Raw genomic sequence first — 27,566 nt, 5'->3', positions numbered from 1 at the left:
GCGAAGGCCTCCGAGGTTTGTTAGAGAGCATCCGTGAGAAAACGGCATCATGGAGGAGCACAGCAGACAGGTCAGGGCGAAAGCACAGAGCGGAGCCCAATACTTCAACATCTTGTAGTTCTGGTCAGTCCATCAAATGAAAAAGAGCAGAACACAACTGCAAACACATGGCTGTGTCCACCCAAAATGAAAATATTAATTTTTTTTGTTGGATCTAGGTTTGGACTTTGACTGGGCCAATTGCACACGCGAGGAAGCGTTTATTTGAACCAGTGATTTCTGGGCTTTCCAGCTTCCACCACTTAAGGAAAATCAAATCTCTGACTATTTTCTGTTATTTTAATTTCTGAGAAGGACCTAATGACCCCATGCTTGTTCATAACAGCCCTATTGGTTTAAGTCTGCCACGTATTAGAGATTCTCTGGTTCCAGAACAATTCAGAGCAGCTGGTTTTCATTTTCCGGCAATCGCTTTTCCCTCTTCCCCTAGTCGTATCTATTTTGCGGTGACACAACGCCCAAAGCCAAATTTTCTTGGTCTGACTTGAAGGCTAACCCGTTTTCACTCTTACGCTGAGTTTTACGACCTACTGTTAAAAAGTGGTGGGCAGCTCTGAGTCTGGACCGTGACCCGACCTCCACCTTTAGCCGAGGTCTTGATCCTCCCTCGCCACAGCGCGGGGTTAATCTATTTTACGACACTGCGTGATGCATTTGTGGTTCTGAAAATCGAATATTTCCTTTGTTTTCTTAATTAGGTAACTAGTTTTGAAGTGAAATGTTCAGCTCTGCAGTTTCAGTTAGTCACAGTTCGATCATTAATCTGATTTAATTCCCATTCTATTATTGGATTATATTCCTTTTGTCTATCAGTAATTGGATGGCCTGCAGTGGTAAAAGAAAGAGGTTATTCAACACCTGGATTAATCCTGAGTCTTATGGTGAGGGCATTTGGTTGCATTGGGTTTTCTTTAACACAAATCCATGCCACACTTGTCAGATTTTAAGCAAAAAAAAAAAAATAATAATAATAATAATAATAATAATAATTAGGCTACTTTACACATTGTATAAACTTGACCGCCAAAATGCTCGACGTAGCAGAACAAAAACATGTAAAAAGTTTAAAGGGTGTGAATACGTTCACGTAAACCGGAAGGAGAAAGGAATTCCCCCCTCGACCTGAAGAGACTTTTATTTCTCAGAAGGCCCAACGCGCCTCGTCTGTGAGAGGAACAGAAACTAAAGAGGCTCCGCGTCTCACATGACACAAGCCAATACAGGAAGCGCCCGGGGCAGCTATCAGCGGCGGAAAACAACAACCGTCACCATACGAACTCATCCAGCCGAACAAAAATGATCTTGTGCCGCACAGGAAGGCATTGACGTTCAAGATTAAAACAAACTCCGTGGAAAGTCGACGATGGGGGTGAACGGCGCGCTCGGCGTCGCTCTTCTGTGTGTCATTTCCCTAATAACGCAGGTAGGTTTGAAAGGGACTAGCTTCTGTCGAGCTTGAACAGCTATGTGGTTGTCGAAGACACGGTGACACACAGCAAGCGCCGGGAGCCAGCAGAGTGGGTGTTGGGTCGCTGCGAGGCGCCGAGGTGTGTGTTTCCGCTGTGGTTTTAAAACGGACGGAATGCGGAGAGTCGGCTGAGTGGAAGCTAACAATGCTAACTGGTGTTAGCTTTCTGGTTCATGAGTCAGGATCATTGAAGCAACGCCGAAAACTGTATTTCTGCTGAACATGTTCCTTTTTCACAGAAACGTGTTAATACGTCTTATATATATATATACATATATATTTGTATATAAAAATATACAAATAAGTGAAATGCGTTTTACGGCATTTTGAATCAGTTTAGCCAGTCTAAACATTAGTTAAAGTTGTGTTTAAGGTAGAGAGGGGATCTCCACTTCCCCATGGCAACAAAGTTTTTATTTACGGCATTGGTCCCAATCAAAGGTAAATAAAAAAAAAAAAGAAGAAAACAAACAATGAAACGACAACGGCTTCATCGACAACTGATGGTGCTACATTCCAAATAAATAAGTCATTACAAAAATATTTACCTATGATAATTTAATAACATTGAAAAAAAAAATATATATATATATAGAATCATTTGGAATATTGGAAATATGAAAAAAACATACATTTGTGCATAGTTAATAAAGCATTCCAATAAATATTAAAATTAATTCTAAACTAATAAAATGTGTAATTCATACTCTAGCACTTTTATATGTTAAGGTAATGTATAATGATGTCAAAATATAACTATTATAAATCTGTATTTGTCATGGGAAAAAAAACTGCGTGTGAATTTATATAATACGTCTAGTGAACTGCAAGTTTAAGATAAAATCATACAGGAATATTTCATCTACCCAGTGGTGAACAGGTAAAATGCAGGGTGCACAATGGACAAGCAACCACAATCACTCTTAAAAGCTATTTATGTGTGTAAATATGAAAACATAATTTATTTTTTTTTTTATTGCAGCACGTTTAACCCTCTTTAAATCGCATTATTTAAGAACCCAGAATCCAAAAATCATAAAATACTAATTGTGCAAGGACTTATTAATTGGTCTGAAAATGTCTTACTATGAAAATAAAATGCTGGTTTGAAAAAAATCCTGACTGGGTTTGTAGCTATCCAAGAGTGAATACCCTGTCAATAATGCCTGTGTTTTCTTAAATTACCACTGTTTTATAAATTAGTATCATCACAACTAGTGTCCTTCAGTGTCAAAGGGTTGTTTAGATATTTCTAATATCTATTTTTGTTCTTTGTGTTTACTTGTCTCACCTATCATGACGTGTGCTGCTGCCTTTCTTGGCCGGGTCACCCTTGTGAAAGAGGTCTTGGTGTCAGTGGGATTTATCTGGCTAAATAACGGTTCAATAATTGAAAAAAAAATTAATCGATAAATATTTTATCGATTATTCTGGTGACTAATTGGATAAAAAAAATGGTCACATTTTCCAGATTTTTCATTTAACCACACTAGCCTTTTCTTATATTAGAAATACATTAAAATATGCAAATAAAGAAATAATTTAATTCCTTTTTTAAAAAAAATAAGAAAATAGGCATTTTATTGCCTAACATGCAATAACATGGCATTCCTTTAGCGAATTTGATACGGATGAAGCTAAAAGTATGCCACTTGTGGAGTTTTGGCTAAAACATATTTACTGACAAAGGTTGTTTTTATCTTGAATGTAAAATGTACATATTTTATGTGGCTTATTTATGGTTCTGAATTTGGGTTTTTTTTTCAGAAAATTATCTCTTCTTTTTTTTTGACTCTATACTCCAGTGAACAATTAGTTGATTGCTAAATTAGTTGGCGATTATTTCAATAATTGATTAATCCGATTAATCGCTTCAACCATGTGAAGAACTTGCTTTCTCCACTCTAACCACTGACCAAAATAAAGATAAACTTGTAGGATGTTGAAGTATCGTTATCCGGGGTCTCCATTTAGTCATGTTGGTGCAAATAATTTTTAAAATTCATTTTAAAAAGTGGAATTAGGTTAAAGTATTCATTGTATGTCTTCATCTGCAGGTAAATTGCCAAGAGGCTGTTTTGCACATCTCAAATGGAATTTTGTATCGGGATTACTGCCTCGTCTACAATCACTCCTGGACTCCTCTTGAAGACACACTCGTTAAAGCTGTAAGCTTCGACTCCTCTCAGCAGTTATCTTCTCTTCAGGAAACTCTGGCCTTGCTTGTCTCCTTACACTATCTGTTCATTTTTTTTATTTTTTTTATCAGCCGACGTACAAGCTGGTGAATCTGACGTCCACTATGCTGTGTGACGCCTCAGCAGTCCAACCAGAGGCGGTAAAGGGCAAAGCTCTGGTGGTGATGAGGGGGCAATGCAATTTCAGCAAGAAGGCTATTGTCGCCCAAAGACTTGGCGCTAAGGCGCTGCTTATTGCGAGCAACACAACACTGGTAAGACGTTTAGATGAAATTGCCTTTTTGGTTGAAAAAAAATAAAATAATATACGTGCCCTTTTTTACTGTTTAACTTTAGTTGTTAAATATTCAATATTGTTTTGTTTTTTTGTTGTTGTTTTTTTCCCTATGAGATAAAAATCTCAGTTTGGGGCATGCTGTTGTGGCGTAGGGGTTAGCGCGGCCCACGTTTGGAGGCCTTGAGTTCTCGACTCGGCCGTCGCGGGTTCGATTCCCGGACCCGGCGACATTTGCCGCATGTCTTCCCCCTTCTCCATCCCCCTTTTCTGTCAGCCTACTTTTACATAAGGGACACTAGCGCCCACAAAAAGACCCCCTGGAGGGGTAAAAAATTTTTTTTAAAATCTCAATTTTTTGAAAAAATATAGCCACCAGCTGAGAACCCACCAAGACTAAACCAGTTTTACAAGTTTCACTTCCAACTTCGGCTAAATCAGAATCTTGTTTCTCCTTTTGTATTAAAACGACTAAAAGAAAACCACAGGAAGTGAAATGCTCTCATGTACAATATTCTATATTCAGCATTCGTTGTTGTTGTTTTTTTCTCTCTGGGCAGAGATATTAATTTTCTGACTGTTTCACAAAGATTCTGTTAATTGGTTTGGCAGGCCCAGAGCATCACTGATCCTCCACTGTACTTCAAAGTGTGCATGATGTGGGTTTCTATGCACACCTAGAAAACCATTTGCTGCCTAAAATCTCAGTCTTTCTGTCGCCTAATCAAAATGGACCAGTTAAACCACAGGCAAAGTTATGGAAACTTGTTAGAAACTTTTTTTCCGTAGGAGGCGTAACCAGAACTGTAGTTGTCAGTCAAATAGTTTTTGGGAAAGCAAACAAACAAACACATCGCTCCAGAACCATTTTGTTTAACATTTATAGATCGTTGTAGACTGGAATAGGAAACTGGTGATATCCACACAGCAATAAGGAAGTGGCGTGTGAATGACTGTTTCTATGATTGCACTCTTGTTTCTTAGTTAAACAGATGATCTATACTGATCCCTATAGACTGTCCAGTAAACACAAGTTCATTTGGTGTGGTTGCCAACTCTGCTCCTCAGATCACTCCATCAGCCAACGAGTCTGAGTATCCAAAGGTCCACATTCCTCTGGCTCTCATGAGGTACATGGACTTCCTGACCGCCGAGCGTGTAAGTGGGGTTTGCTTTCTGTTTCTGCTTTTTATTGGACCAGATTTTATCTCCTCCAAGAGCAAATTTGAAATGTAGTCATATTATGTAAGTTACAGTATTGCGTATAGAAATGGGTACTAGTTGTACCAAAAAGACTTCAATCTTATCTGGGTCTGAAACGATTAATTGATTATTGAAATAATTGTCGGCTCATTTAGTACTCGATTAATTGTGAACGGGAGCGTGGCGACTGTACCGAAGGCCATTTGCTGAAAGAAAGCCAAAACTGTACAAACAACATAAACATTTTCCATTTAAGATGAATATACCTTTGTCCATAAATATGTTCTACTCAAAACCGCTGATATGTTATTGCATTTTAGACTGTAAAATGTTTATCTTCTTATTTGTAAAAGGGATTAATTAGCATCTTTTAATGTAATCTAATTGAATATAATGTAAAAAAAAAAAAAAGGTTTAAATGAAAAATCTGCCAATGTTTTAATTGGATTAATAATTGTCAGAATAATTGATAGATTAATCTTTAGCTGCAGCCCTAATCTTACCTGGTTTCAGCCATCAGAACTGTTGACCTCTTGTTTGTCCTCCAGGTGTTTGGCGAAGGAATGGAAGTGAAGCTGTACGCGCCGCAGTACTCCAAGATTGATCCGAACATCGCCGTCCTGCTGCTGATCGCTATAGCAACGGTGGCTTTGGGCGGCTTATGGAGTGGAGCGTGTGAACGGTGAGAGTTGGTACCTTTCAGAGCTTGGAGTTTCGTAAGGGTCGGTGTGAGCAAAAGCTTTATATCACTGTGCAGCTTAACATTTTACTTTTGTCATATCACTATTATTATATCACTGAACTCCACGCAGCAACGACATTTATTCAAATTGTCGAATTTACTGACATTTATTAATTCTCTCGTGGATCAAACATCGGAAAAAATGGATAAATTAACATTTCTAATAAAAAAAAAGTCAGTTTTGTTTAACATCGTTGATTGTGACTTACCAAAAAATGATAAATCAAAATTCTTCTAAGAAAATGTTCACGATAAATTACAAACGATACGATGAATATCGTTAGTTGTAGGACCATATTGCATGAATGGTTAGGTTACGTAGCGATAAAAACGGAAGTAGGAAACTAGTATCAACTCTTGTTGGGGTTTCTGTTTTAAAATAACAGTTTGAAAGTTTCAAACGGAGTCTGGCTACAGGAGCAGACAGCCTGACTAACTAACCAGCTTGATATACTGCTGGTGTTAATCTATTAGGAACACAACAGCTATTGTGTGTAATAATTACATGAAAACTGCTGTTAAATTGCTTGTGCATTTTAGATTTTTGCTCAAAACACGTTTCCCCTTTTCACACCAGCGAGCGACTGAAGAGCTACGCTGCCGGAGGAGGAGCAGAAGAAGAACACAAAACGGACAGCAGCAGAGTCCTCTACTCCCCCCTCAGCATCATCATCTTCGTCATCGTGATGTGCGGGATGCTGGTGCTCATGTACTTCTTCTACAACATTCTCGGTGAGCGGAACAGAATGAGCCAATCACTTGTTGGGATTGGAGCAGTCATGCGAGGAATTTATTTATTTATTTTTTTACCGGCGCAATCCGTTTTCTTTTTCCGTTCACAGTTTACATCATTATTGTCATCTTCTGCTTCGCCACCGCCTCGGCACTGTTCAGCTGCCTGGATGCGGTGCTGGACTTAATCCGTTGCGGCACTTTAAGGTATGGGCCTCGCTTCTTCTGGTATTACAAGATGCAGTTTGAAAGATGTGCAAAGCGGATTATTTTTTTTCTTTACAAAAATGTAAAAAAGCTGGAAATATTGGGGTTGAAACGATTAATCGGATTAATCGCTTATTGGAATAATCATCAGATAATCTAGGAATCGATTCATCACTAACTGGAGGATACAGACTCAAAAGAAGATCATTTGTTGAAAGAACAACACAGTCAGAGCAGGAATTAGGCCAAAACTGTACAAAATACACGTACATTTTACATGTTTTTCTTTAAATAGATAAAAAAAAACTGTCAAGTGACACAGTTTTCACATTACCTGGTTCAAATTCTGTAAAGAACAAAATGTTGGTTTGAAGACCTTTTGCTGCAAAAATTAATCAGTTAATCTACAAATGTATACTAAACGAAGGCTACGTTATTGCATTTCTCATTCTTTATTTGCACCTTTCAATGTATTTTGATTTTTTTCTAGAAAATAAAAAAGTGGTTTATTGAAAAATCGGAAGAATGTGGCAATTTTTAAAATCAGACTAATCGTCTGAATAATTGATTCCTAAAATAATCTTTAGTTTCAACCTTAGAAATAATATTTTGAAATCGAACATTTCGTAGATGAGTTACCATAAGGAAATATTCCCCCGTTTCCTCATTTATGCAGTTATTCGGTCACCATTACTCAAAATAAACAACCCAGACCTTGTGTTCACACCAGGAGTGTGTCGCGCAGAGCCCTGTGAGCAGTGTGTGTGTGTGTGTGTGTTATTTCTGTGTTTCCAGCAGCTTCAGCTGTTAAATGCCCCCCGAATCATTGGTGTGTGTGTTTTTTCTCAGCTTTTCTGTGCGTAACAAGAGCTTCTCAGTGAGGTCCATCCTGCTGGCTTCTGTGTGCATTAGCGTCGCTGTGATCTGGGGAGTGTACAGAAATGAAGACGGGTACTGTCATGACACACACTCTTTTCTACTTCTGTTTCATTTCTCTCTGCTATTAATGCAGGCGTCCGATTTGAAGTGAAGCAGAATTAAGTTGGAAACGCCCAAACCGTTGGGGATGTGCTTCTCACAAAACAACACACACTTCAACATCCTCATTAGTTCATGTGAATTTGAAGACCTGGTTTATATTTTTAGAAAAACTGGGTAACTTGGTTCACCTGCTGTTTGCAAAACGCAAACACCATATTCACTGATAATAAGTGACTGTAGAAAGTATCGCTTTTATTTGGCGTGCACCAATAAATCGGCCCCGATTTTCTGAATTTTGGGAGGTTGGCAGTCGACCGATTTTTACTTGTGAACCGATTATTAGGGAGGACAGACTGACAGGCTCACTTCTGCACAACTTATCAACTATGCTGCTATATTTAGCAACTTTTCATTGAAAAAAAAAATTCATATCAGAAAAAATGAAAATCGTTAGCTCAGGCTTTTTAAATATCGGCCAGATAACTGCAATCGCTCCATCATTAATTTCACTACCTTCACGTCACAGTACATGCGTGTCAGGATTGCCCCAGTGCAGACACACATTGCTGTATTTGAATTTATGAAACATGGTTGGATGAAAACTACAGATTCACTCATCAGATTCTATTGATGATTTTTCAATACCGATTTCTTCTTAAAGACTAAAAATAGCATAATACCTTTTTTTCCCCCCCGACTCACTGCATACATGTGACATGTTATTTTCTCAACAATAAAACCATTAAAAAAAACCTATAATTTGTTAACAAAATTGCGTGCAATTGTAGAGCTGTTTTAGTAAATGGATTATTTTAATATTTGAAATAAAAAAGCTCGAATTTACTCCTTGGTGTTAGGTTACTAAATCAGTCAGGGTTTTTTTAAGCTACATTGGTGAATTCATTAAATGTTTAGATAAGGAGTGGAGGTGTCATCAGTTTGGCTCTAAAACAGAGCAATGTTGTAATACATTCAGCTTTCTGTCAACTGTTGAAGATCCATTGAGTGTGTTGGGTAAACTGGTTGGAAAAAATCCCCCAGCAACAACAAAAAAACCATCAGATTTTTAGTTTCCGACCAGCCGATCTCTAATTATAAAACCGTCCGGTTCCGGTCAGTGGATGATTTCTCATATCTGATTAAAAAGCTGTTTTGTCCTCTTAGGTGGATCTGGACCCTGCAGAACGTGCTTGGTATTGCTTTTTGCCTCAACTTCATGAAGACCATCACACTGTCCAATTTCAAGGTCTACACACACACACACACACACACACACGCATACACACGCCCACAGCTGTAGCCTCAGCATTTTATTGGTGTATATTGTGTTTAATTTTATTGTTTGCTCTGGGGGAGAATTCACCTTGTATTTTTTTTAGGCTGTATATGTTTTCCATTTTAAATTTGTAGTATTGGCCAGGATATAATTTTTGATTTGCTTTATTTTAAATAATAACATAGCAGTTTAGGATTGAGAAATTCTAGATTTCTCTGATCTAGAATCGGCTTTTTTATATTAACTTGTCTTATTTCTGACAGATCTGTGTGATCCTGCTGACTCTCCTCCTGCTCTATGATGTCTTCTTTGTGTTCATAACTCCTTTCTTCACAAAGGTTTGTGTAAATAGGCTGTTTTTCTATATTTTTTGTTGTGCCATTTTTTTTGACACAACAAAAAAAATGTCTTTTTTTTTGACGTATCATTTTATTTTTTGTTATTTTAGTATTTCTTTGATTAATATTCAATATTCTTATGATAATGTTTCAAGAGTTTTGACACTGTCTTTGAACTCATATGTATGCATATGAGTTTGAAGAAATAATCAAGCCAGACACCTAATCGTAGATTGTTGGTGCTTGTTTGCATCACTGGTAGTTGTTATTATTTCATAAAGTGATGAGAAATGCTATAACTTCCTTTTTTTTTTTTGCCCTTCAACAGAATGGAGTCAGCATCATGGTGCAGGTAGCGCTCGGCCCCGACGCGTCTGGGGAGAAGGTAATTTCTCCAAAAGTTTTATATTTATAATTTATAATAGAAACTGTGAAAGTAAATTTCTAAAATCATCCCAAATATGGTGATCCAAGTCAAATTCTTCTGAATGTAGAGAAGCAAGTGAGCGCTAGACAAAGAGTTTCGGTCAGAAACTTCCTATTATGTGGTGTTGGAAAAGGTCGTTGAAGGCGAAACCGTTTCCTGAATCTTATCATGCAGTTTTGTTACGTTTTGAACCAAGTAACTATTGTACTACAATTTAGGAAACAGGAAACCGAATGTTAATTCTTCAGAAATCTGTTAAATTTCAAGAAAAAACCGCTGCAAACCAAAGGACAGGCACAAAAAAACTTCACAAACGTGGAAATGGCATTACTTTATCAAGAAATGATCAATATTGTGAAAAATATATTTTCTGTTTACAAACTTCACTTAAACTTCTGTAGGATTTTTTTAAATGGGGGAAAATGACTATATAATTACTGTAATAATTCATGGTATCTACAGTAAGAGGGGGCAGAGAGTATGTTGCTCCATTTTTAATCCATTTATCAGGTCAAAACTCCAGTCACTCTAGCTATTTCTGTGGCATCTTTAAAATCATATTTAACCGTAGGAACAGGACACGGCGAAAAATTTGACCAGTTTTGGCTCTGTAATTTATTAAGACTTATTGGAAAATGCGATCTGGTTTTGCAGTGTGCAAAAGTACATGTGCATCTCGGTAAACCAGAATGTCATCAAAACATGAATGAATTTTTTTACATTCAATTAAAAACGGGAAAATCCTGCTATATACCTTCTTTACTAACAATGGCATCTATTGCATCGTTAATGTTTATTTTACCTTTTTGGTCATGTTATGGTCTGCTCTATGCAGTCATGGCCTACTGGCTTGTGTCATTACCATTCTCCAGAAGCCGAAACAGGCCTCTGTACAAAGAGTGCTTTGTACATGGAAAGTTGAGTGGAAGGAGAAAGGTGGACAAGTACAAGGGGAAAACTGCTGCCTTGAGTGGATTGTGAAGCTGTGTCATTAATTTAAATTCCTTATATTTCACTTTTTGGATAAAAGTTTGAATTGATATTCTGACTGATTGAGATGCACATGTATTTTTTTAATGCTTTTTTTTCTGTTTTTGTCTGTTGCCTAATAAGGCAAACCGTCCGTCCTGTCGGTGCAAAACTTTATTAACGCATGTGCAGGTGTTTTCGTCTGGGGAGGTTTGGGGCAGGGCGGCTGCTCCCGAGCGATAAGCTACAAGCTAAGCTAAGCTTGTTGATACTCTCTGTCAAACTGCTAGCAGCTTTATTAGCATTCAGGCTGCTGTGAATGCCCTGAGGGGAACTTTAGACTGATCTACTAACTGTGCGCTGGGGTTGGGTGGGCTCTGTCTTAGACACAAGGTAACATGGTGGAGATCCCCGCCGAACCCCAGCCTCCTTCTGAGAAAGTAAGACTTGACTTGTTACCCATCCACTACCTTTTGTTTGTTTAGTTTGTCATGCTGCAACCTGGGGGAAAGGTGGAGGAAGGAACCTTTCTATGTCTCTAGAATGTTTGCCAACATAAAAATATGGGATTGGTTTGCTAACGGACCTTTACTTTGTGCATTATTGTTTTTCTCTCTGTTGTTCTAGGGCAGTCCAAATGAATTGTAGTGTTTTTTCTATCAGCACAACACTAAATTCACACAAAGTTACTGTGTTGTATAGTTAAAGCAGTGGCACCCCAAGAAAATTGTCATGTGGGGGGGACCAGGCCATTAAAACGTTTAGGGTGCCTCCTTCCAGCCCCAGATATAGATATATGCAAATGTCGCCAAGTTGCAACATGTCAATATATATAACATGTTTATTGGGTTTTACATTTATGTTTGGACAGCAGTTATAGCCCCACCAACACAAATACTACTTTTTGAAAACATTCCCATTTGGAATGCGTCTCTTTAGGACACACATTCACATTAAGTAGCGCGATTCATATCATTACACTGCAAGTTGTAACTGCATTTAATCCTATTTTTGAATTTATTGATATGTTTTAAGGGTTTCATTGAACAAACAGTGAAGAAAATAGTAAAGCTGACAATACAGACAGTTGGCTTTTTTTTTTTTCAATCGTAAAATTTATCACTAGTGCGATAAATCAAAATTACTATCATGATAAATTTATCACAATAAATGATCAACGATACAATAAATGGCCACCCGATGTTTCCTCACCATTGGGGTGCGACTGCTTTTGCAGACTTTGATTTCAAATACAGCAGTATTACAGACGTTGTGGTCATAAAGCATTAGCCGCTGTGGTTAGCCCCACTCCAGCGACTCCTCTGCCATTAAAAAAAAGAATCTCCACATGTGCAGATACCTGTGGTGATGCGTGTCCCGCGGTTCTCAGCTTGGGCTCAGAACCTGTGTGGGCTGCAGTTCTCCATCCTGGGTTATGGAGATATCATTGTCCCAGGTGAGATTCAAAGCCTGTTGAGGTTGACATTTTAAACGTACAGAGCAGCGACTGCTCATCACTTTTCTCTTGGATTGTCCTTTACCCAACAGGCCTCCTGGTGGCCTATTGCAGCAGGTTTGACGTTTGGATCAACAGCAGGAAGAAAGTCTACTTCATCAGCTGCGGTTTTGGTAATTTTCCTTATTCTCTATTTTTGTATACGTATATATATTTTTTTTTTTGCTCGTATTTTGATGTCCATCCCGCTCGCTCCTTGCAGCCTATCTCCTGGGACTGGTGCTGACCTTTGCAGTGATGCTGCTGTCGGGGATGGGCCAGCCCGCCCTGCTCTACCTGGTGCCTTTCACCTTGATAACCTCCGCCGTGGTTGCGGGCTGCAGGGGGGAGATGAGGCAGTTCTGGACGGGAACAACATACGAGGTGAGAAGAGCGGCGTATGAAGAGCAGAGTCAGAATTGCTCGGTTCCAAGTTTGTCCCACAACAACCAGCACACCAGTAGTGGTGCATAGTTGAATAGGGTGGAAAGAGAATAATACATGCCTTACCAATTAATTTAAAAATTAAAAGTTGAAACGCCTGGAATATATCTGTATTTGCTCTCTTCTATTCTGCTACCCTGAATAAAACGTACATAAGTCACCTAAGCAAAATGTTATTCTTCAGTATGTTGACACTAGCGGACTGAACATGAATGCACGCCAAATGTTTGACAAGAGGTGCACCGATTTCCTTAATTTTGGGAGATTGGCTGATATTTCCATGTGAAACCGATCTCGCCTACCTCCGCTTTTACTCTGGCGTGAGACAGACCCTGCCGCACGTGTGCGGTTAACAATTGTCCACTTGGCAACTTTGTCACCATAGTTAGCAACTTTTCAGACGGAAAAACAAAAAATCGGTATTGGCCAAAATCGGAATCGGCAGGGCAGGCTTTTTTAAAGATCAGCCAGGAAACTGCAATCGGCACGCCTCTGATTTTTATTTTGTATTTTTTAGGTCTTCTCTACCTTCAGACTTGCACCGATCAAAGATTTTATTTCCGATTCTTTTACTACGCCAATTTTAGCCTGATCCGATTTCTTTTTACGGACTATATACAACATCAAAATCCATTTTTTCTTAAATTTTTTTTAAGTGGTCAAAATTAAAATCGATGATTAGCCTAAAAATAGAAGAAGACGCGATCTGTGCACCTTTAAATTTCAAATATTTGTTTTCCAAATAAAAACAGAGCAATGTCTTGTTTTTCCTTCCACTTTACAAATGACCCAGTGCTTTGTGTCCTTATCATAAAGTCCCACTAAATCCCCTTAAAGTTTCTCCTTGTCATGAGGAAAGTTGGTTCAGAAGTATGCTTTTGTAAAGTACTATGTGCTCATAGCTGCAAAACAGGACGGCATTGCCTAACATAAATGGACAGCGGTGCTGTGCTTCAGTTTCAAAGCAGCTTTTGCATAAACATTCCCCTGAAGCAAGCAGCTTTCTATTTGCAGGTCGGCTTCGCTTTACTATTTGCCTTTACAAAGGTGCGGCATACCTGCGAAAACAACGTGTTCTCTTGCAAGCTCTTCGCAGACTGCGTTGTTATCGACCCCTGTTTGCTTTTAAACAGTAGAATTTCTCCTCACACAGTTCTGTTAGCAAAAGTATTTCAGATATTTTACAGGAGGCCATTGTGGGTTGGAAACTTGTGTTCCAATCCGCTCCCTGAAGCTACAACAACTGGCTAACTGCTGTAGCATTATTAGGATGATAGCAAAAATAATCATTTGAGTCTGTTTGAGCTTTTTCCATCACCACTGCTGAAGTTTTCCCGTTTATTCTCCTCGGCTCAGGTGATAGGCCTTGCCTGTTTTGGTATAAAAATGAGATTTCCATAAACTTTTCCTCAAAGCTCAGTTTCAGGCATCTACATAAAAAAAATCCATTGTTATAAATGTTAATCCCATTATAATTCCAGCGTGGCTCATGATTAGGCCTGTCATGATAACAAATTATGCCGGAACATAAATTGTACCAGTAATTATTGCGATTAGGCCTGTCGCAATAAGCAATTAATCAGTTAATCGCATGATCAATTAAAATCATTTTTCTCTTTTCTCTTTCTACCCAAAACTGGACGATAAAAGTTTTCAGTCTGAGGCCTTAGTCTCAACTCGTCTTTTTTGTTTCTTTTTGAAGAACAGTTTTCCTTACAGACACTTCATAGTTCATTTTATTTGTCGTCTCTGTTGTTTTGTTTATTTATTTTAGATATTTAAAATGTCTTCCAGTACCAGTGTCAAATGTTCATTAGAAATTAAAGTTTATTGATGACTGAGAATGTGTTTTTGCGTTATTAGACCATTACTATTATATTTCTTGAAAATGGTCTCAAAACAGCAATATTATCGTTTATCGCAATGACTTCTGGGACAATTTGTCGTCAGGCAAAAAGTGTTATTGGACTGGGCAGGCCTAATTGCGATAAACATTGTTGTTGCTGTTTTGCGAACATTTTCAAGCGCTATTTTGATCATAGCGTAAAGTCTAAAGCCCGCCTTCTCGAAGAAATATCCAAAATAAAACTCGACAACCAAAACCGGTAAAATGTAAATGAAAACCACAGACAAGCAAAACCATAAATAAAACCGCTTATGAAATCTCCGCAAACAAAATTGCCCTGCAAAAAATGTTAGTCATTAGAATTGAAATTATTAAGCTGATTTTTATTAATTGATTAATTGCTCATGGTGACAGGCTTAGTCATGTTTAGGTTTCTAGATTAGCTGGTAAAGTGACATTTGGTTGTGTGTTTGTGCCTTTGAGAGCGAGAGGGGAGCAGAAGCAAGATGTGATTCTGTCTTTGATTAATTTTCAGCAGGTTTTGGATTCACCCAGGGAACCTTTGCTACCAGGTGTGCTTCTCTCCGACCCAGATCCCTTCTTTGGTGTATTTTCTCTCATTACTGTTGTTTCTTATCACTCATCACCTCTCACAAGCTTTCCTTTATTTTTTTATTCCCCCCTTCCGCCTCCTCTTTTCAATCTCCTGATTTCCAGGGTCAGCGTCTCGCTAAGACGCAAATCCCAACAAATGAAAACTGCCATGTGGGACATCAAAGTGTTTTCCACAAACTGACCAGCAGGTGTCTCCACATGACAAAAAAAACAAAAAAAAAAACCCCAATTCAGATGAAAAGCCAACACTTTGATGCAGACTAAATAAAAATTGTGGCCCTGGAACAGCTTTTTAACTTCATCTCTTTGTTTCTGCATTATTTTGTGTAGCTACTCGTCTTCCTCATCTCCCTTCATTCATTCGTCTTTTCCAATCAACAGGGATAAGAATGAGTTGATATTCGCTCGGCCTTTCTGCATGCTGTTGCTTCTGGTTAGCGGTGGAGAGCTTTTGCATGGAGTTTGGATGGGTTAGGAGGGAATGCTAAGATTTTCTGATTGCCTGCTTTTGGATCTACATTTTTCGCACTGATCAGTATGAGACCATTGAACACGTTAAATAAATTATTAACACCCTTTGTCCATTTTTTTTGTTTTGTTTTGACCTTTTATTTTAGAGGGAAGAACTGACCGGGCCGTAGGGGAAAGCTGCTGAGCTCCGACTCCTGGATTAAATTTTTTTGTCTTTCTTTTTTTTTTTTTTTACAATGGTTGTTTTTATTTTGTTGTTTCACATTTGCATTGCAAGGGAACACATCATGCCTATTCTGACTTTTCTGACAACTTAGAATCACTTTCACTGACTTGATCGGGAGCTTGGGAACTACTGGATCGAGGCAGAGGAGATGTTGGAGTAATTGAAACGTCTTGTAGTGCCTGAGAGGTCTGTTATGTTCACTAGCAGAAATCAGCGATGACTCTGCCTCGGCGGTAAACGAAATTAGAAAGCACTTTATAGAATCTGACTTGACGGGAAGAGAGGGGTTTAAATAACGTCTACCTGCAGAATAATATAAGTTTGATAACTGGGTTTTCTGTATAATCTTTTTTGTAAGATATGACTTTTTTTTTCTTTGCCTTATAATAAAGAAACTACTTAATATTCTTCTGTGTGCGTGTAGTTTTTATTCTAAACATTCAGATTTGATTATCTTTGAAACATTTCTTGTGTGCTGGGCACAATAAAGAGGGAAGGATTTTTGAAAGTTTTTGCAGAGCCACAGAATAAACATGGATTTTATAGTATCGTAATGTGGATATATACGAATGAAGCATTCACAGCCCTAAAGCTTTTTGCATTTTGTCATGTCACACCCACACATTTGTTTGCATTTCGTTAGACATTTATACAATAGACCAGCAAAAAGTAGCAGATAAATCTGAAAAGTGTGGTGGTCATGTGTTTCACCACCCTTTACTTGGATCTCCCTAAATAAAGAATTTGTGGAAGGACTTGAGGTTCACAGGTGTTACAAATTTACTCTGAGCTTGAGCTATGTAGAAAAAAAAATAAAATAAAACCTTCTGCCTTGATGTAAAAAGTTGTGAAACTCCCAAATATGTAACAGTTGTGAAATTGTACAAAGGGTGAAATTTTTTTTTAAAAAACTAAAGACTATATATTTTCACATATGCAAAGGTATACTTTCTGTCCTGCGTTATGTCATCAGTGTTTTGATTATATAAAGCATATCACTGCTTTCTGTAACAATCAGATTGTTACTGATTAAAGAGTTGAGTCAGTGTGGTTTCAGATTAGTTGAAGGTTGTATAATTAATTACCTCAGACGAATCTACAATGATAACTTGTCCATGCAGCAATTAATGATTTACTTACCTTAAATATAGAGATATCTTTTGTCGTTGTCATTTACGAAAGCGCCCCAAGACACTTACAAAAAAGGCAATAATATATTCGTGTCATAACCGGATATTTGGTTATTGAAGCTCTCTATATGATTGGTGGATCTAAATAAGATATTGTGTTTTTATCCATCAAAAAAAAAAAAAAATAAAGAAGTCTGAAATGCTACTATCGTTTATAGTTGGGCACAGTTATAATAAACACCGCATTTTACGACCAGAGATGGAAACAATGGATCTGCCTGCTCGTCTGCGTCGAGCAGGAACTAAAACAAAGCGCACATGTGGCGGCCGGCTCCGCCCGGTCACGTGACGCCCTGGGCTGGCTGACTCAGCCGGCTCGTTACGCTGCGTCAGTCTGGAGTCGCTCAATTATGAAAAAGCAACCTTCCGTTGGAGCTGCAGCCGAAGCGGATCCCTCCAGCGTCCAGCGGGCTTTTATTCCGAGGCTAACCGAGAGCAACGCCGATAGATGGATAAAAGCCACGACACAGCTCTTCCTGAGTCTCAACGGTGAAGAGAATGGTACGTGAAGCCCGTCCGAGTTGGTCCGCCGTCTCGGTTCGGTTTTGCGGCGGTGGCAAATTGGCGCGAGGAGATTGTCGTGACTCATAGGGGCTTTTAAGTTGGACCCCCCACCACCTCCTCCACCATCTACCCCCTTATGCATGCCGTCTGTCAGGGACACAACCGGAGGAGCTCCCGGCGCAGTTTATTTGGTGACAGTCTTGGTTTTGTGTTAAAACATCGTAAGATAAACGTAACAAACCCAGGTCTCCCAATGTCTCACGAGGAAATCCCCAAAATCTCACTCGCCGCAAATGTTAGCTGGCTAAGTAGCTAGCTCGCTAGCTAACTAGCTTCAGCCGCCCAGGTAGCTTTGTGGGGCTAGCTGTCCTCTACGAGGCAACAGACGCGGCTTTTGTTCTCCACATGGGCCGACGGACACGACTCGTATGAAGCCGCATAGTCCAGAGCAGCCGGCCCTCGTTAGAGCAGCATTTCTTCCAGCGGTCTCGGATGTCGGACAAGACACGCTGTCATTGCCAGTAAACGAGTCGATGCCAGCTTGAGCCGATGCCAAGTCTCTCCGAACTGAGTGCTTTTTATTCAGCCGCCGTCGGGAACATTTAAGTGCTGCTGAAACAGTGATACGTTCAATATCTCCAACTTTTAATTAAAGCCTTTATACACACATTCCTGCTCGTTTACTGTCGCGTTTTATGGAGCGAACCGTGGAGGGCCTGCTGCGGTCTCTGCTGAAGACCTGTTTCAACATATCCGTTTGGGTTGTAGCAGTTTTCCTTTTTGTCTCTGTGACAAACACAGCCTCCTCTTTCCCTGTCAACTTCCTGTTTATACCAATTTCTCCCCCCCCCCCCGAGGAATGAGGAGAAACTATGTCAAATTACCACCACTTTGACCTAAACCTGACTAAGAAGTGGGATTGCCCAAAATGCGCAGTTTTTTTTCTCTTAAAACATGCAAACGTACACATTATTTCACAAAATTGATAAAACACTGCTACACTTCAGGACCAAAGTTTTGATTTATTAATGATGACAAGCCTCTAAATCCTACATTTTCTAAACTAGTACCCTTTTAAAACAACCTGTGGCACATTTTAATTAAGATACACTGATGAAACCTTAAAAAGATGCTGTCAGCCAATAAAAACTCCCGATTCACACAGTTAAATGTGTTAAAGTTTTAGCCCTCTATTGCGCCTATTTTTACATATTGAGATTCCTTGGCTGTACCCGCTTCGTGGTGGTCATATGCCTCAGATTACCACCGGCGGTCTGAGCGCTATGACAGTACGATTAGATGTAATCCTGCCTCATCAAATAAGTCATTGTGATTTGTAATTGTATCATCACACTGTTTTTTTTTTTTTTTCTTTGTCAAGTGCAATCCCATATGGATGGTGTAAGTCTTAAGTAGTCTGAGCTTTAGTGTGCAACGGTCTTGCAAAACCTTGTTTTAGCGGCACTTCTATTAGTTTTTTTGTTATGCTAAGTAGTGACTGTGGTTTGGGTCTTTTGGGTTTGTTTTCTAATTACCCAACTGAAAAGCACTCAACAGTAAGGGATTCCCCCAGAAGAAGATTGGCGAGCGTTTCCTCTGGTAATAGATTGGGTTTCAAGGATGGTTGTAGATATTTGTTGATTTGATGAATAAAATGCTCACTTGTTATCTGCACCAGTCTGCTTCCCTTCACTCTGCACCGTAAAAGCTTCTTCTCAGATTTCATTTTCTTGCGTGGTGTCTTCAAAAGTCTTGAGAGAATAGCTGCTTTGTATAGGACAGGCATAAGTAATATTTATTGAATTAAAAAATGGCCAAATGCCTGTGTTGTTGCATTGTATATTGTAGTTACTTGTTTTTACAAATGTGAGATGTCAACAACAACAAAAAAAAAATCCAGAATATTATTTCGATGTCACTTACCGATGCTAGAGAAAGTGCTGGAGTCACTGGTTTTCTCGCCGTCTGTATGGAGCATAAAGTAGTATCGTGCTGTGCACTGCTAGTCGGCTGGCTGAAATAAAGCTGCTACGCTTCTTAAGTTGCTTACAAGAAAGGAAAAATTCAGCTGTTGGAAGATAATTTCCAGTTGTGCATGGCAGTCGAGGTGTGAAAACTATGACACCATCCTCTAGGATGGATTTGGACCAAACGTGCCAACTAAGTCTACGTTCACACAACAGGTGAATGCGACCCAAAATAGATATTTTTGCCCATGTGCTTTTTCACTGCTGTCTCAGTGGCCCAGTTCCGATCTTTTCACCCCCAAAAAAGATCCGACTTGATCCATATGTGGTACTAAATCGGATTCGCATCCGATTGTTTTCGAAGCATCTGCATTCTGAACGATTAATCTGACTTTTACGTCATTGACGAGAGACATGCATCATAATTCTGCACCAGAAAAAGCTAGACTGGACGTAAGCAATGGCAGGGAAAAAATAATGATAATTTTAATGAACGAGGTGTGTTCCACTGAAGCCCGTCACGGTCCCACCACCACTCTTATCTCCACTAAGATGGAGATATCTTATCAGGGATAAGATATCTCTTATCTCCACTTATCACCACTACACATCCAAGCAGACTTTTTGACCGAAGTTCCAGGTAACACTCCACAAAATGTCATTTCTATTTGTTTTGCCTTTTTTTTTTTTATCAGCTTCTTCATCTTGTTAGGATTTTTTGACAATTCTGTTGAGTCCCATTGCTGGATAAACTTTAAAACCGGTCCGTATACGGTGGCATCCATTGTTACTTCTGTAAACAATGCGTTGCTATGTGACGTCTTCTGCGCATGCGGGTTGCTGTGGGGACAAAAAATAAATCAAAAATCAAATTTCAGCAAAAAAAAAAAAAGGCTAATGAGCATCAAGACCCTCTCTGTGAACGTAACTTAATTATCCAGCTAATATCAGCTAGATGCAGTTATTTCTCTTGAAATGGCAAAACAGCAAAAATAAAATGTATTTATTGCACCAAGCTGTTAAAACTACTTCCAGTTTAATCAAATTAAGCATCACTTTATATTAATTACTATATATATTGTTGTTTTTTACTATTATTTTGTCGTGTTCTCACTCAAGGTTGTCATACCCTGACCCTGTTATGTCTACCGCAGGCTCTATTTTGAATCTCTTTATTCTTTTGACCAATCCTTCAAGGTATTTGTTTGATTTTCAAGAAGTGATGTGTAAAGGTCACCATGAGATCAGAATTATTAACATTTGCAGGTGGTTCGACAGAGAAATATGGATGCAGCTCTGCAGAGCTTTGCCCAGGGGGCACAAGTGTGAAAGCTAGAGGACTGTCACACTTTGGTCTCATGACTGCTCGGAGTTGTGTGCACGGCCTTCCTGGAATCTTATCTGAAGGCTATAATGAACTCGTTCCCCCCCATTTAACATTCCTTCATATCACTAGATCTTGGAACAACTAAGAGGTGGCGAGGATTATTGCGTGATTCATTTTCTTTTAATGAAACAAATACTCAGAAGTCTATTTATATATATGTTAATATAGCATATTTATGCGTCCTATTTAGGCAAAATCAGAAAGCCTTTAGGTGTTGGGTCTTTATCTGCTCTTGAGGTGAATGCACTCTATATTCCAGACTTTGATACAAGTCACATTCAAACATTTACATATCAGCAGAGATGCCGTTTATACCCGGCACTATCTCAAAATTTATTGTGATTGTAGATTTGATACTGTTGCAGCTAAATGCTAATCAGGAACACCAGAGGCCAGTACAATGAATTAGGACTGAAACCATTCATCTTGATCGATCCAATTAATCCTGATTAATATGATTAATCATGTTTAATACGGTTAATCAAATTAATTGTAATTAATTGATTATTGAAATAATCGTCAACTAATTTTATAATTGATCGTTAACTGTCGTATTCAGACACAAATAAAGACTATTTTTAAAAAACAAAACAACATGGTTAGAGCAGCAATTAAGCCAAAACTGTCCAAAAAATATGAACAGTTTTGCATTTAAGATAAAAACATCTTTGTCTGTAAATATGTTTTAGCCAAAACTCCTCAAGGGGCTTCACCTGGTTCAGATTTACTAAATGAATCCCATCTTATTACATTTTAGGCACTAAAATTTATATTTTTGTATTTAAAAAAGGAATTGATTTATTTTACTTGAGTTTTTAATATCTGCCTGCTATTGTATTAAAAAGGCACAGACGGTTAAATGGAAAATCTGTAGAATGTTTTTTTTTATCTGGTTAATCGATTACTAAAATAATCGCTAATTTAAATTAGTCTCAACATACATTGTTTTCTGGCTTAACGAGCTCTAGCATTGAAGTTCACATTTTTCAAAGTGTTACCAAGGTGATTATCAGATCCCATTGGTTAATGTGCAGTTCCTGCACCGTATGTCATTGTTGCTATCAACCAAGAGACAAAGTGAATTGGATTAGTGATGCCGGCAATCCGAACTGAACCCGGCTCAACCAGCAATTAATCCTGCCTTACAGTAGAGGCCTCAGATGGCTTGTTGAAAGAGAGGAGGCCGTTTAGAAAAGATGACTGCATGAATAATTGATCTCTCGCTTGCAAACTTCAGACATTGAGTAATTTGATCATAAATACCGTTATTCATAAATCTACAATATTGTTCGTTGAAGAAACGCTTCCCTGGTTCTAATGTCTCATACCAGGTTACAGCTTTTCATTTTATGCACTTCAGATCTGCCTTTAGCTCCTGCTGTAGTGTTATAGAAGCTGCACAGTGCACAAGAATTATTCCTCCTTCCAAATTAATTAGGAAAAAAAAGACACTTAATTGTTCAAGTTTAAGCTCAGGGCGATCAGTCACGCAGTAGAAGACGGGAATAGAGCAGCAGCGAGAGAATTTAACATGAACCAATCAATGGTTATAGCGGAAGTGGATCTATATTGTGATTGCACTAACGTTTGATTTACCGTAACAGTATCAGACTGTTTTTTACATGTTCATTGAATCGAGGAAAAGTTCCCTCCACTATATGTTATACCTTGCTGTTGTTAAAAGATAAACTGTGTCACGAAAATACCACGTCACTGACTTTACCTCAGGAAAAATAATACAACAGCTGTTTATTCATTTTGGAAATGAACGGAGTTTTCAGAACGCTGGTTTGTAATCTATTAATAAAGTTTGACTGACCTATCTGACTATTTTGTTGACATTCCCTTTAGCGCAGCTCCATCTAATGGATGCATAACGTAACCCCAGCCTCTACTGTAGCGTCTATTCTATGCGCCTTATAATGCGGTGCGCCTTATATATGAAAAAAGTTTTAAAATTGGCCATTCATTGAAGGTGCGCCTTATAATGTGGTGCGCCTTATAGTGCGGAAAATACGGTAATGCTTAGCCTGGTTGGGGCACAAGTAAAGCCTGGTGGCCTGTCAGGCTTATAATACATTGGGGGAAACTCTGCTTTATAGACAGAAATCTTTAAAATCTGAATTTAAAAAAATATTATTCAGATTATTTGAACTACAGTTGTCTAAATTTAAAAGGAACTAATATAAAAGGAATTAAGTGCTGTACATTGGAAAGGAGTCATGAAAAGAGCCTTGGCTCAGTGTACCGTGAACGATGCTGCTCCAGTACTGAGTCCATGCTTCCAGCCATGCATAAGCAGCGCGCTCAAATATCTTTATGTAAAATATCTAAAAGATCTACAAAAATCACTTCACTTAGGTTTTATATCAGCGTTCGCTTTGAAAACTCTACTTCTACCCGCATGAAACCGCTGACCCCAACACTTCCACTCGTTCTTATACTTATTTTAATTGGCAGGCCAGATGTCGTCTTGCTATGTGTTTTGGCAGCCAGCTCATAGGATAATGGCTACCTCAGTCTTGATGGTATACTTTTTATGGGTAAAAACGAGGAGGAGGTACAAAGAGGATCTCAGCTGTGAAGGTTTTAGATTGTTGTTTTGAGGTGACTGCTGATGACAGGCAGGAGATAAAGAAGAAGAGGGAAAAGAAATACATATTCAATATTCTGCTCCTGTTATATACATGATGTGACCACTAAAATGTATTTTGTGTCTGACGGGAAGAAATGCACTGGGTTGCAGAGAGGAAGCGGGAGGGAGCGAGGAAGTAAGAGACGGTCAGTGTTTTTGGCACGGCCTCTAAAGCTTAATTCTTTTGTTGCCCGACATTCTCAGGTACCATAGTTACAGGTTAGCAGCACACAGTTCTGCTTTATTCCTCATTTTAACTCTTTGCTAGTCTGTGTTGAGAGGTGGGGGGGGAATCAGGATTGTTTTACTAAAAACATTTCTCTCAGATCATTGAATGTGTTTTATATTGGCTTCTAGTTGAGCAGGATGTTACATTCGTCACATTGAATTAATTCCCACATTGACTTGTTCGTTACCTCCAGGTGTTTTACCGAGGGCCAAATAAAGTTCATTTCTAGGTTTAAAGCCTTTTTGGAGGCATTGGATGTTCAATTTTAAGGTTTTCATCACTACTTATTGATCCGCCTATACTCATCATTCAGAATGTTAGGTCTGTATCTTTGTTGTAGTTATTTTGTAGTCTGTGCTAAATAGCTTGAGGTGTTAAATCAACTAAATGATTAGAGCCTTATACTGTATTAGTGATTAGCATGATTCACTTTAATTTATGTATTTGATATAAAATGTTCTATCCTTAATAGTATGTAAAAGAAAATCTGCAACCTGAATGAACCACAGATGAAAACTTGTTTCCTTTTATGTTTTTGTGATACTGAAATTTGAACTCTTCATTCAGGAACAACATCTGCACCAAAGAGAGTTTGTATAAACTTGGAGTGCTCACCAAGTGGAAATATGTCGCCTTTTTGATAGAGGTGCAGCTATTGTTGTTTTTTGGCCGAACACTGTTCTTTAAAAAGTCTGATTTGCCAAATCCAATTTTGGCCAATTCCGATTTCTTATTCTTTTGGGTTTTTATAGCGACAAAGTTGGTAAACTAGCAATGGTGGGGTGACTACTGTTAATGGTGTACATGCAGATAAGCTTGTCGCAATCACTTAATGACATGATAAATTAAAATGAACTTGATTATTTCCTTTATGATATTGAAGAGGAACTTTATTTACGCTTAATGGAGCATTTTATTTAGGATTTTGGTTGTGTGGTTTTTATTTCTCGTGTTTTTTTGTATTATTTTTTGTAATTTGGATATTTAAAGTGTCAACCAGTTCCAATGTTAAGTGTTTTTATAAAATTAAAGTTTATTGTTCTTTGAGAGAGCAAACTTGCATTGTTATGACATTATCAATACTTGAAAATGGTCTCAAAACAATGATAAATTGTTTATCGCAATAACTGTTATGACAATTTATCACCCACAAAATTTATCGTGACGGGTCCACATGCAGATGTGACCCGGTAGGCGTGTCTGTCAGTTTTTCTCAAAGCAGAACAAAAGAGGACAATGGTTGATGTTTTTTTTTTTCTTCAGACTCTTGCGGAGGTAGATGAGATTGGTTTCTCAATCAAGTGTTGACTAATCACAGACCTCCCAAAAGTTAAGGAAATTGAAGCCGATTTATAGGTCCACACCTTGTTTTTGAGTTTTCGATCATCCAGTCACTGGTCAGCTCCCTACAAGTTGCCAATTCCCCTCTTTGTCCATTTCCGGTCTAATACGACAGTCTTCAACAAGACAAACTCCCAGATCTTTATTCTGTGTCTTCATTGTGTCTTAATTAAAAGCAATGCAGGTGTTCTCTGGGTAATTAGAACACAAGGACTCTTGGCCAGGCCCTGGTTTATTGGGAGAGGTTTTGTGTCTGCTGAATGAATCACCCGTAGGCGGTGTCATCAGTAGACAACAAGGTATATATCACTGAGGCCTCTGCCCATCCACTAATCCTCTCCCACACCCCGACCCCTCCTCTCTCACTTCTTTCTCCCCAGCTTTAGCATAATATCTAGTTTGTCTCAGACACATTCATCTGCCCCCTGAGTGGCGTCTTACAGATTAACAGTGGATGGAGTTTGGAGGCAGTAGCCTCGCGCTGATCACTCACTTTTAACCAGGGCCGGATCTGTACGCTAACCGTGGTCCTGCAGACTTTGAGACCAGAATGGAAAAATGCGCTCAGTGTTCTGAGAGGAAGAGTTTGAGGCGTTGCTGATGATCGAGCAATCGGGGGGGAGGTTGCGGTGACAGCGGTTTGTCCAGGAGATGCCTGAAGGAGCCTTGGTATGTTCCTGTACAAAGCTCTTAAACACAGAGATGAAGAGGAGGACATCCAGGTACACACTCTGCCGTCCATTGGTCAACCGGTGAAATCACCTGTGTATCTGAAGTTTCTGCCAGATTCTTGCAATCGTGCCTTCAACTTGACACGTCACGTTCTAGGCACATGTCTTTGTCTCCTCTTTTTATTGCACGGCGTGCCGACGGTCGTAACTTAATGTTCAGACTGTTATATAATTTTTTTTAATAGGTTTTAGGAATTGTTAAAAGTGCTTCGTTGTAAAGCAGGTGACAGCGTTTGGGGACTTTCCCTCTTGTGCTGGGAAGGATTAATGGGGCTAATCGCTGCTGGGTTTCTCTGAGCTGCACCATAGTGGAACATGAAAGCATGCTGGCATTCAATCAAAACGTCTTTTAGCTTCAAGCCATACGAAAACTTGTAGCACAGAATGTTGTGCTTTGGTTTATTGCCATGAAATAGCTAGGGTTCTGAATTCAAGCCTTGGATTTTGTGGTATGTTGGGCTTTGAAGAATCAATCAGCCCTTTAAAAACCTCAAACTCTGGTCTAAATCCTGGATTAGAGGCACACAGTTACCCCCTGGCCTTTTATTTCATTTGTGGTTTATTACATTCAGGGAACACTGTTGAAACTCTGCAATCCCTTTTTTACTTCAAACCTTTACAGAATGTCCACACATCCCTAAAATGTCTTAAATTCACGTAGCTAGAATTAAGGTCTTAAAATGTCCAAAATTCAATAAAAAATTTTTTGGCCTTAAGTAAGTTAATTACAGGTCTTAAATTTAGTCTTGGCAGCACTATTTAATCACTTGTATTCTAAGTATTTTTTTTTTTTATCTCATGGGACTTTTCTGTCAGGCAAAAGTTTGAGTCACACTCAAACACCTTCACTGCACTCTGACTTTTGAGGCTACCGCTAACTTGCTGCTAACATACCCTAGCTAACTAACTTTTTTGCATCCATCATAAATGAGAGCGAATTCATCGCCAGTTGGCTGGATGTAGTTTGTACTTTTCTGTCTTGATACAAGTCTTAAATTCCTTTCATAATGGTCTTTAAAAGATCTTAAAAGTTTTACATTTGAACTTAAGACTCAAGTTATAGAGTCTTAAACACAAATTTTAATTAAATATGAAGATATTCAAAGCAGAGCTGCTCTAAATGTCTTGTTGGTTACAAATCTTCAGGGCTCTTGAACTGAACTTTGTCTAGAACGGATTAAATACGAACTTAATTAAACATGTGGCCTGTTTTACTGCCGTTTGTCTCACCAACGATTTCTCTTTTTGCTTCCCACAGTCCCAGAAACCCTGGATAGAAAGCACTTTCACCAAGAGGGAATGTGTGTACATACTTCCAGTGTCAAAGGACCCCCACAGGTAAATGGGCCTACCACAGACTGCTGTGTCTTTTGTTTGGTCTCCATGGAAACTGTGTAATTGCAAGGCGTGAGTCAAAAGTATGCCCGAACGCTAACCACTGCTCTCCAAAGGGTAAATGAGTCTGTTTCAATGTTTATGTCTGTCAGTGTCAGTAATTATATGTTTGAAATGTAGCAGTGGTCACGAACAGTTTTCTTTTTTTCTTTTCTTTTTTTCTTTTTCTTTAGCAAGGTATTTTGTGCTTTGTGACATTTATCTTTGTACGCTGG

At 38.7% G+C, this 27,566-nt stretch overlaps 2 protein-coding genes across 5 annotated transcripts in view; both read left to right on the top strand.

Annotated features, from left to right (window-relative positions):
* The first annotated feature begins 1,202 nt into the window (after positions 1 to 1,202).
* Positions 1,203 to 16,379, top strand: LOC102222796 (signal peptide peptidase-like 2A). Of its 4 annotated transcripts, none has more exons than XM_005808530.3 (17): positions 1,203 to 1,483; positions 3,586 to 3,696; positions 3,798 to 3,980; positions 5,069 to 5,158; positions 5,752 to 5,885; positions 6,523 to 6,677; positions 6,788 to 6,884; positions 7,734 to 7,835; positions 9,030 to 9,111; positions 9,405 to 9,479; positions 9,808 to 9,864; positions 11,262 to 11,315; positions 12,232 to 12,331; positions 12,424 to 12,504; positions 12,594 to 12,754; positions 15,199 to 15,232; positions 15,893 to 16,379. In XM_005808530.3, the coding sequence occupies exons 1-17, from the start codon at positions 1,424 to 1,426 to the stop codon at positions 15,928 to 15,930; spliced, it is 1,614 nt and encodes a 537-aa protein (XP_005808587.1). In that variant the 5' UTR covers positions 1,203 to 1,423; the 3' UTR covers positions 15,931 to 16,379. The 4 variants fall into 4 exon arrangements, with proteins under 4 accessions (XP_005808587.1, XP_023188330.1, XP_023188332.1 ...); XM_023332562.1 differs by having other exon boundaries at positions 15,196 to 15,232; XM_023332564.1 differs by lacking the exon at positions 11,262 to 11,315 and having other exon boundaries at positions 15,196 to 15,232.
* Positions 16,380 to 17,475: 1,096 nt separating this feature from the next.
* Positions 17,476 to 27,566, top strand: part of trpm7 (transient receptor potential cation channel subfamily M member 7) — a 43,975-nt gene continuing 33,884 nt past the window's right edge. Inside the window, exons 1-2 of the mRNA XM_023332561.1 lie at positions 17,476 to 17,663; positions 27,215 to 27,294. Coding sequence (XP_023188329.1) covers positions 17,661 to 17,663; positions 27,215 to 27,294 — 83 coding nt within the window. The 5' untranslated portion in view covers positions 17,476 to 17,660. The remainder of the gene's footprint in view (positions 17,664 to 27,214; positions 27,295 to 27,566) is intronic.

The sequence above is a fragment of the Xiphophorus maculatus genome, chromosome 4, assembly GCF_002775205.1.
Source record: "Xiphophorus maculatus strain JP 163 A chromosome 4, X_maculatus-5.0-male, whole genome shotgun sequence".
In the NCBI taxonomy this organism is placed as follows: Eukaryota; Metazoa; Chordata; class Actinopteri; order Cyprinodontiformes; family Poeciliidae; genus Xiphophorus; species Xiphophorus maculatus.
The sequence above is the reverse complement of the archived record's forward strand: the minus strand, read 5'-3'. Positions and strand labels throughout refer to the sequence as shown.

What these genes read in the sequence shown, in the direction of transcription:
- LOC102222796 (XM_023332562.1), top strand. Translation starts at nt 1,424, where the DNA reads ATGGGGGTGAACGGCGCGCTCGGCGTCGCTCTTCTGTGTGTCATTTCC. An exon ending in TCATTTCCCTAATAACGCAG is followed by an intron (nt 1,484 to 3,585) that starts GTAGGTTTGAAA and finishes CTTCATCTGCAG; the next exon opens with GTAAATTGCCAAGAGGCTGT. An exon ending in TGGAGATATCATTGTCCCAG is followed by an intron (nt 12,332 to 12,423) that starts GTGAGATTCAAA and finishes TTTACCCAACAG; the next exon opens with GCCTCCTGGTGGCCTATTGC.